Source organism: Gavia stellata, chromosome 31, assembly GCF_030936135.1.
Source record: "Gavia stellata isolate bGavSte3 chromosome 31, bGavSte3.hap2, whole genome shotgun sequence".
Taxonomy (NCBI): Eukaryota; Metazoa; Chordata; class Aves; order Gaviiformes; family Gaviidae; genus Gavia; species Gavia stellata.
Window position 1 is genome coordinate 3,814,282 of NC_082624.1, and position 15,144 is coordinate 3,829,425.

Genomic DNA, 15,144 nt, shown 5'->3' on the forward strand with positions numbered 1-15,144 from the left:
GAGCTAAGCCTTTCCCCTTCTCCCTCCCCTTTGGTGGATGCCAGGAAGGAATGGAGCTTTAAAGGGCTGGGGAGCCTTTTCCCACTGTGCTCTGGCATTCCTTCATTTGGAAACTATTCAGTCATCAACCCCCACGTGTGCTGCTTGACCGCTGCGTGTGTTGGGTGCCTGAGTGAAGGCTGGGGAGTACGTGAGCGGGAAGCGGGCGGAAAAGGACCAGGATTTAAATGCTGCACAGCATCTGGATGAAATTCCTCTCCTCAGTCGAAAAGTTGCTGATTCGTACCTTAAACGACTGGCTTATACAATGATGTAGCAGTTGTATGATAAGTCAGTCCCTATCCAGACGTGGGAACCAAGAATTGGAGACCGTTAGCCACTACTCCATGGGACAGACAAGGCTAGCCAAGGCTACTTCTGCAAAGTGTCTGTGTACGGTAATGTCAGTTGATTCTCTACAGATGAAACCGGACATGCAGTGACAGAAGTAAGTCTTCTGTCGTCGTATTGGGAAAACAGACTTCAATATAAATACCTCCCTTCTGACCATATTATAATACATTTCATTACCCTTCTGGTTTTTCACTGTTTAAGTGATGGTTTTGGTTTCTTTATTGAAGGAGGTATGGGAGAAAAATGTTTCGGTTTTGTCCTGGTAGGATTTGAACTAAGATTTGCTGTAGCTTGCTGAAACCACCGAACCACTGGCTTTGCAGAGAAACAGGAAAATCAATTGCTAGCACTTGTGACCTGTAGAGTTATGCCCTGGAAAGAAGTGTTTTCCGGCTGAAGCTATTTGGCGAGTTGTCCTAAACTTACAAATTATTTTTATGGGTGTTTTTTTCAGTTTATTCTTCCACCCCCCAAGAAATAGTTTTCTTGACTTTGGTTTTTACAGGCGGCGTTGGACATAGTCTCTTCCATAGGTTTATCCCCTGCTGAAGCAATAGATATAAAGTCCGTGTCGTTACCAAGCCTTACTCAAACTTTCCTTCCCTTTCAGGACAGCCCCACGGTACCTACCTGCACTGATTGGCAGCTGCTAGCAGAGGCCTTGGCTCTGAGAACTGTGAGCATTGAAAATGGAAAGATTCCTGGGTTTTACCCATAACCACTGTTTCGTCACGCTGTTCTTCATCTCCCTGAGCCCGCTGGGCTTTGCTCAGTATGAACACTGGCCCTACCTCCCCGGTTACCCTGAGCCACCCCCACAAGTGTACCAGCCCCCCCAGAGACCCGCAAACGTTCCCAAGATCCAGCTGCGGCTTGCAGGGCAGAAGAGGAAGCACAACGAAGGCAGAGTGGAGGTGTTTTACAGCGGCGAGTGGGGCACGGTGTGCGACGACGACTTCTCCATCCATGCCGCGCACGTGGTCTGCAGGGAGCTGGGCTACGTGGAGGCAGTGTCTTGGCTACCCAGCTCCAAGTATGGAAAAGGAGAAGGTAAGGTAGCTCGGGAGCAGTGGTGGTGTACCAGCTGTCTCTCCAACCCCCAATACTTCTTGACCTGTCAGTTGAATTGAAGATGTAGTGATATTTCCTATGGATGTAACTGAAATAGCTTCCAGGTGAAGCAGTGCCTCTTTAAATCAGGGTTCTATTGGATTCAACAGTTTAAATAATAGGTGTTTGCTTGTTTTGACTGAAACAAATTAAGGAATGATGAGATAAAGAGCTGAAGGACCAGATCACGATGTGTGAGCTCTGGCAGGGGATGCTTGGGAGTAGCTGGCGGTGGGTAAGAGCAGGAGGCTCTTCACCAGCTGGTATGGCTGGTCAAAAGGGCAGCTGCACCCACAAGTGTAACGTATAGATTGTCCATTTCCCTATTCATGCTTCCATTGCCTTGCAGTGGGTCAAATAGGGCCTCTCAGCACTCCTTCCTCCTATGCTTTTTTCCCTCTGAACTGTTCAGGCTCTAAACAGACTGCCTATGCGATGCTACGCAAATCTTTCCTTTGCCCTGTTAGCCTCTCTAGAAACACGTGCGTCGCATTCTGCAATGCAGACTAGCCTATAAAACCCCAAAGGGGCCTGCACGCTTCGTGTCCTATATAGGACTGTATTTATAATAATCCTCTTGCTCGCTCTCAGGCTGTTTCTGGTGGGGAAAAGCTATTCACCCTCACCCCAGCTTGTACATCCTTTCTTGCTCTTTGAAATTGTACGTGATGGATGTGTGGATGATTGCGGATTGCACCTCATTCCCAAATATGTGCTGAACAAAGACTTGGAAAGGTGGATGTTTGTGTGTTACGGCAACAAATTCTTAAAATCACAATGCTTGAGAGAGAATAGCTCTGTAATAGTATATAAATTAACAGATTTAATTGCTGTCTTTTGATATGCTGTTGGTTAAATGTTGACCTATGGAGAATTTTTTCTGCAAGCATTGAAGCCTGGCACACTGTTGATGTAACTCACAGACAGATTACTTCCACTGCAGCGGGGCTAAGCGTGCTGTGTGTCTGTTACTTAGCACCACTCGTTAGTGCTCGCACCTATAAACTTGCCCGTAAAAGAGCAAGCAGGCCTTAACAGTGACTTGACTGAAATGCAAAACCTTCAATGTTGTCCCAAGCTGTGGATTTTGGCTCCTGGGGTAGAGTAGGAGATTTCCGAGCGTGAAAGAGGCCATGACATTTGAAAACAAACCAGAAACTGATTGCCAGGTGATTTAACTGGAGCGAGTGTTCTCTGCACGCCAGAATAGCACTGGGTAAATCCGGATGCAGCGAGCCCATGCAGCAGGGATCGTGCCTTCCTCAAACCGTAGAGCCAGGCTTTGCAGGACCTCTCTCTGCTCTCCTTTTTGGGGAGCGAGGAGAGGGCTGGCAGATCCGTCGTCTGGTGATCCACCAGCTGAACCCCTTGGGGCTGCTGGAACAAAGCTGGGACGGCCAAGAAAAACAGCTACGGGATCTCCTGAAGGCTCTGAAGGTCAGGCAGTCCTTTCTGTCCAAAGGATGTGTTATTCTTCAGACAAGCAAAAGCATTTGGGATCCCAAAATATGGGAATTGCTTGTTGGCCCTTGCTCCCTGCAATTTAGAGGGCAAATCACAGGGAGCAGCCTGTGCCCAGCACATTTCCAAAGGGAAAATGGGCACTTTGTAAAGGTGAATCTTGGAGATGCTGTTGGGTCTTTTGCTCTCAGCTGCTCCTGGGAAAACACGACCTAAAGTTTGGAGGTGACACCTACTGCTTTTTGTCTGCTCAGCTTAGAAGTGAGTTCTGAGGGACCCAATTTGCTAAAAATATAACATGTATATATGCATGTACACATGCATGCTCATGTGCATATGCGTGCAGTTTTTGCTGGAGGGAAAGTGGTAACTGCAGTCTGGAAACTGGATTTGGCAACTGGTTTTCAAAGAGCACCCAAATAACAGGAGGTTCCAATCAATAGTGGTCTGTTAAGGCTTTTGTAAAAACCTGCTTTTGAAAAGTTAGGGCATTTAATCAAAATTTGGAGCTGTCTCCTACAAAAGATTTAACGAGGATTTGACAAATGAGAAATGATGTAAAGAGAAGCTTTAAATACAGAAGGAATGATTTGGTGAGTATGATTAGAGGGCAGGGTCTAATCAGCCAAACCGAGGGGACCTGGTGACACTGTGTGCTTTGAAGTGGCTGTCATCAGAGCAGGTCAGTTATCACTGTGAGCAGGACTGCAGCGGAGAGCTGCTTCAGGCTGGTGCTATTCTTTTATTACCATGCAGATAAGGGAAAGGGAAAGCTGTGGGGCAGAGCTGTTTGCAGTTAGTAAGTACTTGAGGTGGATCGTTGATGTTCCTTAGTTGTTGATTCAAGCTTATTTTGGCAGTAATCTCTTCCCCTGACATAGTTAAGAGCACAGCAGCCTTACTTGCTTTCCTGTCAGCTATCGATACGGTCTAGATTTACCCTCTTTGTGAGTCTCAGTTCTGTTTTCTTTCCCCTTCAGGGAAAATTTGGATGGACAATGTCCACTGTAATGGCAAGGAGACCACCCTGGCAGCGTGCACTTCAAATGGCTGGGGAGTAACTGACTGCAAACACACCGAAGACGTGGGAGTGGTCTGCAGTGAAAAGAGAATCCCTGGCTTCAAGTTTGACAACTCATTGCTTAACCAAATAGAGGTAAACGTACTTACAATGGCAAGCTGCTGATCAAGAGCTTTCTGCGGACAGGGGTGTCTGCTGCTACATGTTATAGGTTATCCCAGGTGCACGCTATGGTTAAAGCAAGCTCTTGCCAGTGCTTCCAGATGCTGGCTAAAGACGCCACTTTTCAGATTTGAATTTCAGCTGTTCAGAGCATTATATGTATAATAACAATTTGAAAGGTTTTTTTAATAGTGTAAGAATAAGTAAGGAGAAAATACATTGCTCCTGTTCAGCAATCAATTTTCATAATGGAAAACTGGTTTATTCTATTTCTAAGAATGAATTTGGAGAGACAGAATGTGTGCTGTGCTCATAGACCTTACACCTGGGTGACTTTGTTCACAGTACTAAACTACTGAGTTTTCGTCCCCTGATGCCTCCCTTTCGGGCCTGGGAGCAATTTGGAGGGCTCTAGTATAACAGTGGGCGTCAGCAGGTAGGCTTGGATTTGGAGGTGAATCAGGCTTACAACCATGGCTCAAAATGGGTCGATTTATAAGGAAAGATCTAAAGAGATTTTTGCACAGTTTGGCTAAGCAATGACAAAGTATCCATGATAACCGTATGGAAATATTTGCAGGAATGGGGGATTAGTGCTGGAAGCAATGAAAGGAATTGAAGAGAGGAAAACGTGGGCTGGTCGCTGGGGGAAAGGTTCTGGATTGTGACTGGGTTAGACTGCTAGGCTGAGGTTGAGACTTGGGGAAATGACAGAAGCAAAATGCTTGAATCGCCTTCCAGTGGACTTGTTAGATTTCTGTGGAATAAAGAGCCGGGGGAATGCTGGGCAGGAAAGAAGTTGAGCTGAGCTCTTCAAAGAAAAGAAATGTGATGATTTTTTTTTTTTTTTTCCTTCCCTTCAGCTTTTCAGGTTGGAAAGTATTTGTGGTGACTCAGCTAACGTCTCCCTTGTTTTGGATGCTCTGGTGTTTCAGGAATTCAGTGGTTGCCCTTGGTAAAAATTTATCGAAAGAGCCTATCCAGTAACTACAGTTGAACCTTATTTTAAGCAGACAGGGAATCCAGGATGTATTGCATACCACAATGCAGTTTCCATGGCTGAATCTTGGCTTTGTTTGTGATCTGAAACAATAGATACAGTTGTCTTTATTGCTTTAAATGAAAATTATTCTCGCAGTTGCTTCATAGCTGCTGATTTAGAAAGGGTCTCCCAGCGTTTTCTTCTACCATATTTTTCCATTGGAGGTTAATGCAGTGCAGCACATTGGACAAGGGAGGATAATACACTCAGTCAAACCCTTCATTGCCCTGCTGAGGCTTTAGGAGGAACATGGTATGGGTGAGCAGGCAGCATCCAGCACTTTCATGGAAGGCTCCTCTGCAAGGGTGTGGATAAAGGATAGGAGAGCTGAAAGTCTCTTCCTTGCCTTGACCTTGCTTCTAGGCTAAGGAGGGGAAGGAGGCTTTCCGGAGGGATCCCAAGCTGCCTCTGTCAATGGCACTGTTGTTGCTCAGGGAGTAAGGCGAGATCATGGAACATCACTGATGGCTTTGGCAGACGCGTGCTTCCCCAAAGCCACAGTGAATCCTCAAAACAGAGGCCTGGAAGAAAAGATGCTTTAGTCTAGACGGAGGTCACTTCACTCTGAGATGCTTCAGATATTAATCATAAAAGCTTTGGAGGGCTTTGCTTTTCCATTAGCTAAGCGCTGGAGATTGACTAATGAGTAGAACACATTAGGTAATTGAGAGCTAGCTTGTGCTGGTGCTGTGTGGGTGCTGAACCTTTACATGTAATAAGTAAAATGAATCATGATATTGAAGCAGTTCACGTAGCAGAAGCCTGACTCACCAACAGGATCACTCAGGAAAAATAGGTATAAGAGAAGTCATATTCCCCATCTCCTGGCAGCTCTTGGGAGCTATGTATGGATGAAGGCATCCGCTGATGTGACAAGTAACAGCATTCACAGAAATTGCTAAGGGGCACTGTTGACTGAAGACACTGAGTTTTTTTTTTTGGGGGGGGAAGTAAAATAGAAGAATAGCTTTATTTTTAAGTACCTGCACTAATTTGAGAGCTGTCAGCCTGGCTGTCCCTGTGACTTTGTCCTGGTGGCAGAAAACAGTGTTGCATTTTTCTGGGCAGTGGCCACTGTCAACCCCAGCTCTATGTGTGCGTGCTTCTCTCCTCCCTATCGCTGCCTGAATTTTACGAACAGCTTAGTACTGTACTGTTGCTTCTACTCTGCAAAACCAAGCTCATTTTTCTTATTTCCCTATAAGATCACTGGCAGCTGAAGGGTTCTTTTTCTGGTGGTCTCATTGCAGCAGGATTAAGGCGATGTGCTATAAATTTTTAAGATGCCATTGTGGAAGCACTTTTCAGTGACAGCCAGCTGTCAAATGTTTAAACTCTTTCCCCCTCTCTCAGCTTTCCTCCTTTTCTTAATCTTTGCTTTATCTCATTAGCAGCTGGCGTGACATAGTTTGAGTCAAAGATGATGAGCGGGGTTACTCATAGGGTCATAAACTCCAAAACAGGGAGGTCAAAAGGCTTGTGTGAACGCAAGTTGAAAGTCTTTGCCCTCTCTAACATGCCTGGGAATTCTGCGTGTCAAACCTCGCATTCATCAGAGGAAACATCATCGTTTTGTAAGCTGCTGGGTTCTTTAGTCTGTAGCCCAAAGCTTGCCCAAGTGATGTTTTCTCTCTGGAATGAGATCAGGGGTTGAGGGGCCTGGAATTTTCTGCTGAGCAGCAATGCTGTGGTCGGGTCTCTCCACCAGTCCCACTGGCTTCAGCTATTGCACCGAGAGCTAAACCAGTACAGGTTTCCCACCGAGATTTCCAGTGGAAGATATTTCAGTTTGCCCTTAAGCTGCTTTTAAAACCAAGCTTTACTCAAAATAGGCCTGGTTTAAGATGATGCACAGAGCTTATGTATTCAATTGCACCTTCCAGTGATGCTTTCCCACAGTACTCAGTAACAACTGTAACGATTCCCAACCGGATCCGACTATCTGCAAGCTGATCTTTCGACAGCCAGCAGATTAACAGGAGCAAGCGCTGGCTTCAGTGTACGTTCACGCGTCAGGGTGTAAGCTGCGGCGGGGTGGGAGCCGCGGTTTTGTTCTGCGTTCCTGTCGCAAGCGTTCGGGGGAAATACGTGCCTTGCGCAGCCCGGTTAACCCGTCGCCAAACGCATGCCGTCGCACTTGATCTCCCTTGCCTGTAATAGGGAGCTCTGTGTGTTCCCACTGCTGGGGACAGATGGACCGTCTTAAATTCATCATTTAGGAAGTGTCTTCAAGACCCTTTAGTGCTACATTCTCTGGGGCTGCCAAGTGCAGCTCAGATTTAACGTGGAAAGCCAGCCGGTATAAGACAACATCTGACTTCATTTTGACGGGGCTCCAGCTCGGAGGGGCTGTGCAAATTGACATTTGCTGAAATCTGGCCTTGCTTCCTAAAACCTGACAGGCAAAGAGTTCACACTCTTTTAAAAGCAACACGATAGCCCTCGAGCAGAGTTTATTTTTGTTGGACAACGTACGTACCTCCATTTCCCAGTTTGGAAATGCTGCAGATAAGTAGTATAGGATGAAGTTTTCCATCACCATAAACCACTTGGCTTATATATATATGCTCAGACGGCTCTTTTCCCGTCACAGCTCGTATTTTGAGGGTTACATCATATCTCTTCCTGTCCCTGAGCCTTTCCATTCCCTGCCCTGTTGGGAAGGGGCAGTGCCTGACCCTTGCTTCTGTGAGACGAGTTGCCAGTCAGAGGCCGAAGGGAAACGTTTCAGTCTCGGGTGGGTGATGGAAGATCTGCGATAAGAAGACGGGAGACAAGCAGGAAGAGGTTAACTCTTCTAACAGGACCGAGGTTGGGCAGGTCTGAAATCCATCAGGCTGTTGCTAAAGGGCAGAGAAACTCCCATCGCTTTTGCTTGCTATTTTCCGCAGCCACTGCAGCTTTTTAGCCTTGGGACTTGTTCAAAGGATTATTTCTTGGAGAGTGATGAATGTGCATAGCAGGATGGCCCTTTCATGGGCTGCTGGCTGGTCAGAATTAGCCCGATAGCCCGTTAGCTCAGTGGCTGCGTACACGCTGAAGGTTGCTCACCTTTTCAAAGCTAGGAGAGCAGTGTTTGTTCCATGCTGGCGTGAGCGTGATGACACTGAATGCATTTTACACAGGGGCTTTTCCCCCTCCTCTTTAGCGTGTAGACTACTTACTCAGTGTCTTGTTGATGGAGAGAGCAGGGGTTGTGGTTTGACTTTGTTATTACCTGTTTGCCTCTGGGAGCATTAGGAGGGGAAAGGCAGGTACCACCAGGATCGCATCCTCTCTCCCCTCCTGCAGACTCCAGCTCTGTGAGAGTAAGCCGCACATGCCGAAAGGGTTAAGAAAAGCAGTAGCTGTGCTTGGAAGCACTGCAAGTGCGTGGATGAGCATGGCTTAACCCAGTAATTGTATGTGAACATTAAGGCTGCCCACAACCTGTACGGATGGTTGGGAACACGAGGAAGTTGATGCTAAACCTGCTTGCTGTGATCCTCCGCTGAGGCATCCGCGCTTGCACCATTGTTTAACTCGGAGTTTGATTTTGCTTGCATTCCTTCTTTTTTAGCCACAGCCCAGAGTAAAAGCTCTGGTTTGCGTACTCTAATTCACATTAGTGGCTTGATGTACAACTTGAGTCTAACCATGATGGCAGAGCACGTTACCCACTTTATTCATAATGGTAACTCTTGTAGGCATTACAGTGTGGCCGGCACATTGTGAGTGGTGTCTTGGGAGCTCAAAGGAAAAGAAAAGTTTAATCACGTTGGTTTTAAGTGCTCGAAGCATATCTGAGAACACAGAAGCTGCTTGCTGACTCTTTGATGGAGTTTGGGAGGGACGGGCAGTAAGTGCTATGAATATATACAGTGAACTGCAATAATTCAAGCTTTGTAAAATATAACATGTGGAATCTGCTGCTTCAGCCAAAGATCTCTGAGCACGTGGGACCTTGTGCTGTCTGCTTGCCCTAAGTAAGCTCTGTGTCTGTTCTGCAGGTGGGGCGGGGGAAGCCAGCAAGGGGAAGGACCAGGCTCTAGGAGCTGAGTGGAGGAAAAAAGCTGGGAGCAGAATCTGTGCATCTAGACTGTTCTGAACTGCACTCCTCCTTCTGCTGATACACTATGGCAAAAGGTGCAAAGAGCAGGATAAAATTGGTGCGGAAGGTGCACTGTGACTGTTGGTTGTTTCTTGTCTTGCAGGTCACAAGTGTCTGAAAGTGGTCGGGTGGGCAGCGTGGACCTGCTTTAAGGTTCTTTCATAGGGTGCCAAAGCCTGCAGCTTAAATGTGTGCACGGTCTCAAATGTTTTCCTAAGTCTTCGCAGGATGCCAGAAGCTCTGAAATCAAAATGATTTAATGTGTGTTCACAAAACCATGAGCAGGGACTGCAGGCATTTCAAACAGTACATGTAGCCGCTTCGTGTTGTCCCAAGGCAGCACATGCCCACCTGCAACTGCCTTACTGGGTTGACCAGCAATTTTAAGACCACAGTAACTAACTCCTACCCTTAATATATTTCTTAAATAAATGCACGATAGGTATTTTTTTTTAACCTATCCCCCAAAACATCCTTAACAAAATATTTGTTGTCCACCCTCTTCCTCTGTGTGCACACACACAGCCTTCAAATAGGACATACTCTAAATATATCAAATGGCTGCAGCCATTACAAGTTCACAAATAGATCTGGTGCCCAAGCCTAGACCGTAGCTTTGGCCAGACGGTGGGCAGACAAGGTCTAGCTAAACATACCAGGCTGTGCTGCTATTTCTGTCCTTCTTTTCCCTTCCGGATGTATGTGAAGTATTAAAAAAAAAAAAAAAAAAAAAAAAAATCTCCCTTCAAAGCCCAGTGGCTCAAAGGCTCTGGTTATGCCAGGTTAAAAGTGGGTTGAACTATATTGTCCAAGTTTCTTAACCGGTGGGAAAGAGCATTGCTAAGTCCTGCTCAGGAGCTTTCAGTTAAATTGGGCTCTGTGGATAAGGCCATATAAAATGCTCTCGTATGCTGAGCTGCTTCTAACTGGAAGGTGCAAGGAGGGGAGGAGGACAGGGTCATTGTTTGTGCTTGGCATGCAGATGATTCTTCCTCTTACTTAGTTTTTTGCCATGCAAATCAGTGGAGACTCTCTCCGTACCATGGGGAGCTGCAACTTAGGTCACCACCATCTGAGACTTCAGCTCTGTCTCTCAATGTCCAGTTCTCAAGAATGTTTGACAATAAAAGGTTTTTTGCTTGTTTGTTATGACAACAGTGTTTTAATTTCTTTCCCCTTGGTGTAAATATTTACTTCTCTAAACATAAGCCTGTGTGTAACATAAATGCAGATACTTTGTGTGTCTGGAAGGGGTCTCAGCATCTCTTCTGGAGCTAACTCCAAACAAATACTAAGCTGCCATTGGGGTAAGCTGCCGTGTTTTCTTTAGTGCTATAATTTTAAAGTGCGTGCGTGCGATAGTTTCTAACTGCTTGCCTCAATGGTTTCTTTGTGATGGCTTGTGGCACGTTGGGGTGCTGGGTTTGCTGGGCAGAGAGCTGGCGCTTGTCATCTAGCGGGAGGTGAGAGCTGGGAGGGCTGAGAAGGCACCAAGGCTGGCTTGGGTTTGCTGCGGTTCCTTGAGGAACAGAGTTAATCTGTTTGTCTCCTTGCACCGACTGCATCCAGGGCCTGAGTAGCTGACAGCCGTTGTGCTGGATGTGATACCGTTTCTCTGTTACACAAGGCAATATTTAACCAAGCCTGAGAACAGAGTATGATCTTGTTCTGTTTTGCAGTGCAGAGGTTGGGTAATAAATTTGGCTAGCTTGCAGCATCTGATCCAGATTGTCTTTAAAATAGCTTAGTAGAAAGGAAATGGAGAATGTAAAAGCTTTGCTCATCATGAAATCCTCATGCCACAATGCGCGCAGCACCAAGCAGCATCCTATCCTAAGCTGAGCCTCCCACCCGTGCCAAAGTACCTCCAGGGTTCAGTGCCCCTGCCTTCTCTCGCTCGCTTCTGTCACCAGCGTTTCTGTTCTCTACTGCTTTTCATTAGCCTGCTTTGCATTGGCAATCATAAGGCTGCCACTGAAGCGTTTCATGGCTTAGCAAAGGCCTCGGCTTTTGTCATTTATAATCTGCACTGTGTTTGCTCCTGGACCCTAATCCTGAATTGCACTCTCGTCCCTTACCCTTTTGTACTGTGCAAACCCAGAACAAAAAGTGCTTGCAGTCCAATACGGCGTAATGTTCCCAGGGGACTGCTGTCCCCCATGGGCAACCCGTCTTTGTCTTGCAGCATCTATTTCACCGTGTTTATTTAACAGCCACGACCTTGTTAGTGACTCAGAAGCACAGCTCCAGATGTTTAAATCAAAACAGATTTTGCCCGTTCTTATGTATGTGAAGAGATAGCTTTCTAAAAAGTCATCTTCAGGGGAAAAGGCTTGGTAGCTGAGACTTCAGTGGAAGTAAGTGAAGGGTTTAAATGCAGGAGAGAAGATGCCTCTGGGATGAACAAAATCTACGTGGGAAGATTTCGTGTTATGTTCATAATAGAAAAAAAATGAATTCATTTCTTGTCCAAGTTGCAGCCTTAGTGTCTTGGTGTTTGGGAAGCCAAGAAATTCCGGGGCTCCACTGTAAATGAAAAATGACGATATGAATAGGTTTGTGCATCTAAGGGGCAGTGGGATAGGTCAGGCATATAGGGAAGGAGCGGATTACGGGGAATCCTAAAGCAGAAGAGCAATGAATGTGGACTGGACTAGCCAGAGATAGGAGACAGGCTCCTCGCATTTGTTAAATCAAGGATTTGTGGCAAGAAGTGCACCTTTGCCTAAGCTGTCAGCTCGTACGATCACCTGGCGACCAGAGAGCTGCCAAAGCCAGTACTGAATACCTCCACTCTCTTGCTCCACAATCCTTAGCATCACTCCTGGTGAGGTTTTTTGGTTTTGTTTGGTTTTTTTTTTAAAAAAAAAGGAAAATACACAGAAGCAAAATTTCATTCCGGTTCCCTTTCTGCCTGCATTTGAGCAGTTTCGCTGGCCGTAGGGGAGAGACGCACAGCCATAGCTGTTCAGACCTGCTTGCGCCATGCAGTTCTCTAGCTGCTTTCTTAGTGTCGTTGCTAAGTGGGCATGTGTTTAGAGTGAGTGTTGAGACGCTCTTCAGAAAAGCCCCTCTGAAATCCCAGCTCTGTGGCTTGCTCTCAGCCAGGAGCCGGTGATTCAGAACCAGGGTAGTGTCTGCAGTCTGCGAAGTAGCAGTCGGGTTTCTAGGAATGGGATCTTCTTCCCTGTATGGATTACTCTGCATCCTCAGGGCTGTTGCAAGAAGAAAGGGTATCACCGAGCTTGGGCAGTGGAGGAGGGCACAAGCATGCTGTCCTGGGCATAATCGTTCTGCCAACACAAAACAGATGGCAAAAGGTGAAAGAAAATGTTATGAAAGTTGTGTCGGTTTTTGCAATCAGATCCGAAGCTGTGGGGAAGCATTTGGTTCAGAGAGTGGAAACAAAAGCAGCTGAGGCTCATGTGAAAACTTTCCGAGCCAGGAATCCTTTTGTGAAAGCTCAAAAACAAACCCCTTTCTTTTCGCTGTCTCCGGGCAGGCCCCGGCTTTCTGAAGCTGAGATTCATTGGTTTCATAACAGAGCGCAGCGTGTTGGTTTGCGGTGGGCTTTTGTGGCCGGGACTGAAGAGGAGCAGCAGTGCGGCTCTCGGACGTGGCTCTTGGTGCGAGGGAAGGAGCGGGGTGGAGGGGAATGTGGCCCAACCCAGAATAGTTTGACACTTTTTTCTTTCCCCCCTCGTTTTTATACTAATTTGTATTGTGGTAACGTTGGCAGTCCCAACAGAAATCACATCTTTGCTTCGGGCAAATACAGATGTGAAGCCCTTGCTGTGGAGACTTTGCCATTCAGAGCGGGTGAGATGAGCGTAGCGTTGCCTTCCCTTTCCAAAGGGGTGAGGAACTGCGAGCAAGAGCAAGGAGGTGGGGAAGTGAGTTGGTGTGGCTGAACTCACATGGGAGATCTGTGGCAGACCTGAGCAGGATCTCTTCAGCCTCAGACTGCGGAGTTATTTTAGCTTCGGTCTGATTTTTGTATCGCTATACGCAGTCAAGTGGCTCCAGTGAAAAGCAGGTTGATGTGGAAGCCAGAGCATCGAATCTAGGAATAGACGTCCTACGCTTCCTCCCCTGCCCTCCATACCCAGCTTTATCTCGCTTTCTGTTTCTTCACACCTTTCAAGGCTAAGGAGGCTTAACTCAAGCAGGAGAAAAATGCCGTGGGATTTCTTATTGCTTATGTGCTTACTCCCTTAATGGAGTTTGTCTGTGCCAGAATGGATGACTTCGATGAAAGCGAAGCTGCGGCTTGACGAATGAGGCGACGCAGCAGACCCGCAAACTCTGTGCACGGGGTCAGCAATGCAAGATGCGCTGTCCTCTGAACTAGCAGCGTTCTGGAGAGCAGAAAGCAAAGGCAAGAGCCAATTCAACCTCAAGTATGTGGGTGGAATTGTTTCATAAGCAAAGGAGAGGTTGGAGATCCAGGTCTGAATTATGCTAGTAGCTGAATTCTAAGACTTGGAGTTTAGGGGGAGAAAAAATAAAAAAAGAAAAGGGCTGGCACATACATCTCCCCAGCTGTTGGCCTAAATAGGTGGAAATTGCGCAAGGCTAGCTGAGAAGGGGAGGACTGTCATGCCTGAGCCATGAGAGTTAACTCTTTCTGGGCTTGGTATCTCCTCTTGCTTTGTGGGTAGAAATCCTCAGCAGCATTCTTCCCTTGTATTGAGGAAGCTGAAATGTGGGTTTGTGCACGGTTTTGTCCCTCCCTGCTTTGTGTTCCTCAGCCTTAGGCTGAGCAAGCTGTATCCCGTTGGCTTTGGGGCTTGGGCCTCTATTTTCCTTCCTATGATGTGGGGTGCAGCCAACCCAGTTTTATTTCCTAGAGGTAGCATTGCTCTTTGGTGAATGGCTGCTTGGCTCCTGAAATATGGCTGAAGGCTCTGCTTTATGGTTGGTACCTGAGGAGGGAGCTTGGCAGATATGCATTCAGTTTCTGAGTTGGTTGGATACCTGCTCTGTGGTCCTCAAATATCCTTCAGAGGATCTACCAGGTCTAACCTGTAGCTTCAGTGTGTGGCTACAAAGGGAGAAGAAGTAAAGCTTACAGAGATGAGGTTTCCTTGTTGATATGACAGCTTGTTGTAGGCGTTTGTCTCCACGTGTACATAGAATATGGAGAGGGTGATTTTAAAAGGTCTGCTCTAGCTATTAAGTATTGTTTGCTTCTGATTTTTATGTGGAGTCTGCTTTCACCATTAGCCCAGCTCCTCTACATGTTGGTGTTGGAAGATAAAATATAAGTCTGCGGGTATTTGCATTATTGAATACTCAAAGTGTGACAAAAACTCTGTAATGAAAGGGAAACCATTAAAATCTGTAAAGAGTTCTCAGGAGAAAGCTCTTAGCAGTCCTTTCTTCTTGAGAAATCTACAGTGTAGATTTTTAGATCTTTGTTCTTTAATCTTCCACTATAAAGCAGAGGTCTACAGCATGTGGAATTCTTCTCGGACATTTTGCTGTCTGTTCAGACTCAGTGCAAACCCTTGAGTTGCTGCATCAATAATTCTCTGCTCTAAACCTGCTCTCTGTGAGTAGAAAGGGGAATGGATGTGGATTGGTTTTGCTCTCAGACAGATCATGAAAATGTCATTGCGTGCTGGTCTGCTGTAGCTATCTGAAGATTGAAATACCCTCGAGGGAATGAAATGATGGCTTATTTCTTACTAGTTTGCTCACTCTGCCCCCCCCCCCCCCCTTCCTTGGCAAATACAGGCAAAATCATGACAATAGAGTTGGAGTCACTAAAACAGAGTCCCAAGTCAGAGCAGGATTTCTTTTTGTGTGTATGTCAACATCTCTGGGGGAAGAGAGACGTGTCGTGGGACCTTTGTACTGGAG

The 15,144-nt window shown here is 46.5% G+C and overlaps 1 protein-coding gene across 2 annotated transcripts in view; it reads left to right on the forward strand.

Annotated features, from left to right (window-relative positions):
- Nucleotides 1-1,063: 1,063 nt before the first annotated feature.
- Nucleotides 1,064-15,144, forward strand: part of LOXL2 (lysyl oxidase like 2) — a 41,559-nt gene continuing 27,478 nt past the window's right edge. The window contains exons 1-2 of one of the 2 annotated variants that reach the window (XM_059831435.1): nt 1,064-1,443; nt 3,945-4,126. In XM_059831435.1, coding sequence (XP_059687418.1) covers nt 1,083-1,443; nt 3,945-4,126 — 543 coding nt within the window. In that variant the 5' untranslated portion in view covers nt 1,064-1,082. The remainder of the gene's footprint in view (nt 1,444-3,944; nt 4,127-15,144) is intronic. The other variant, XM_009819242.2, reaches the window with a different exon arrangement.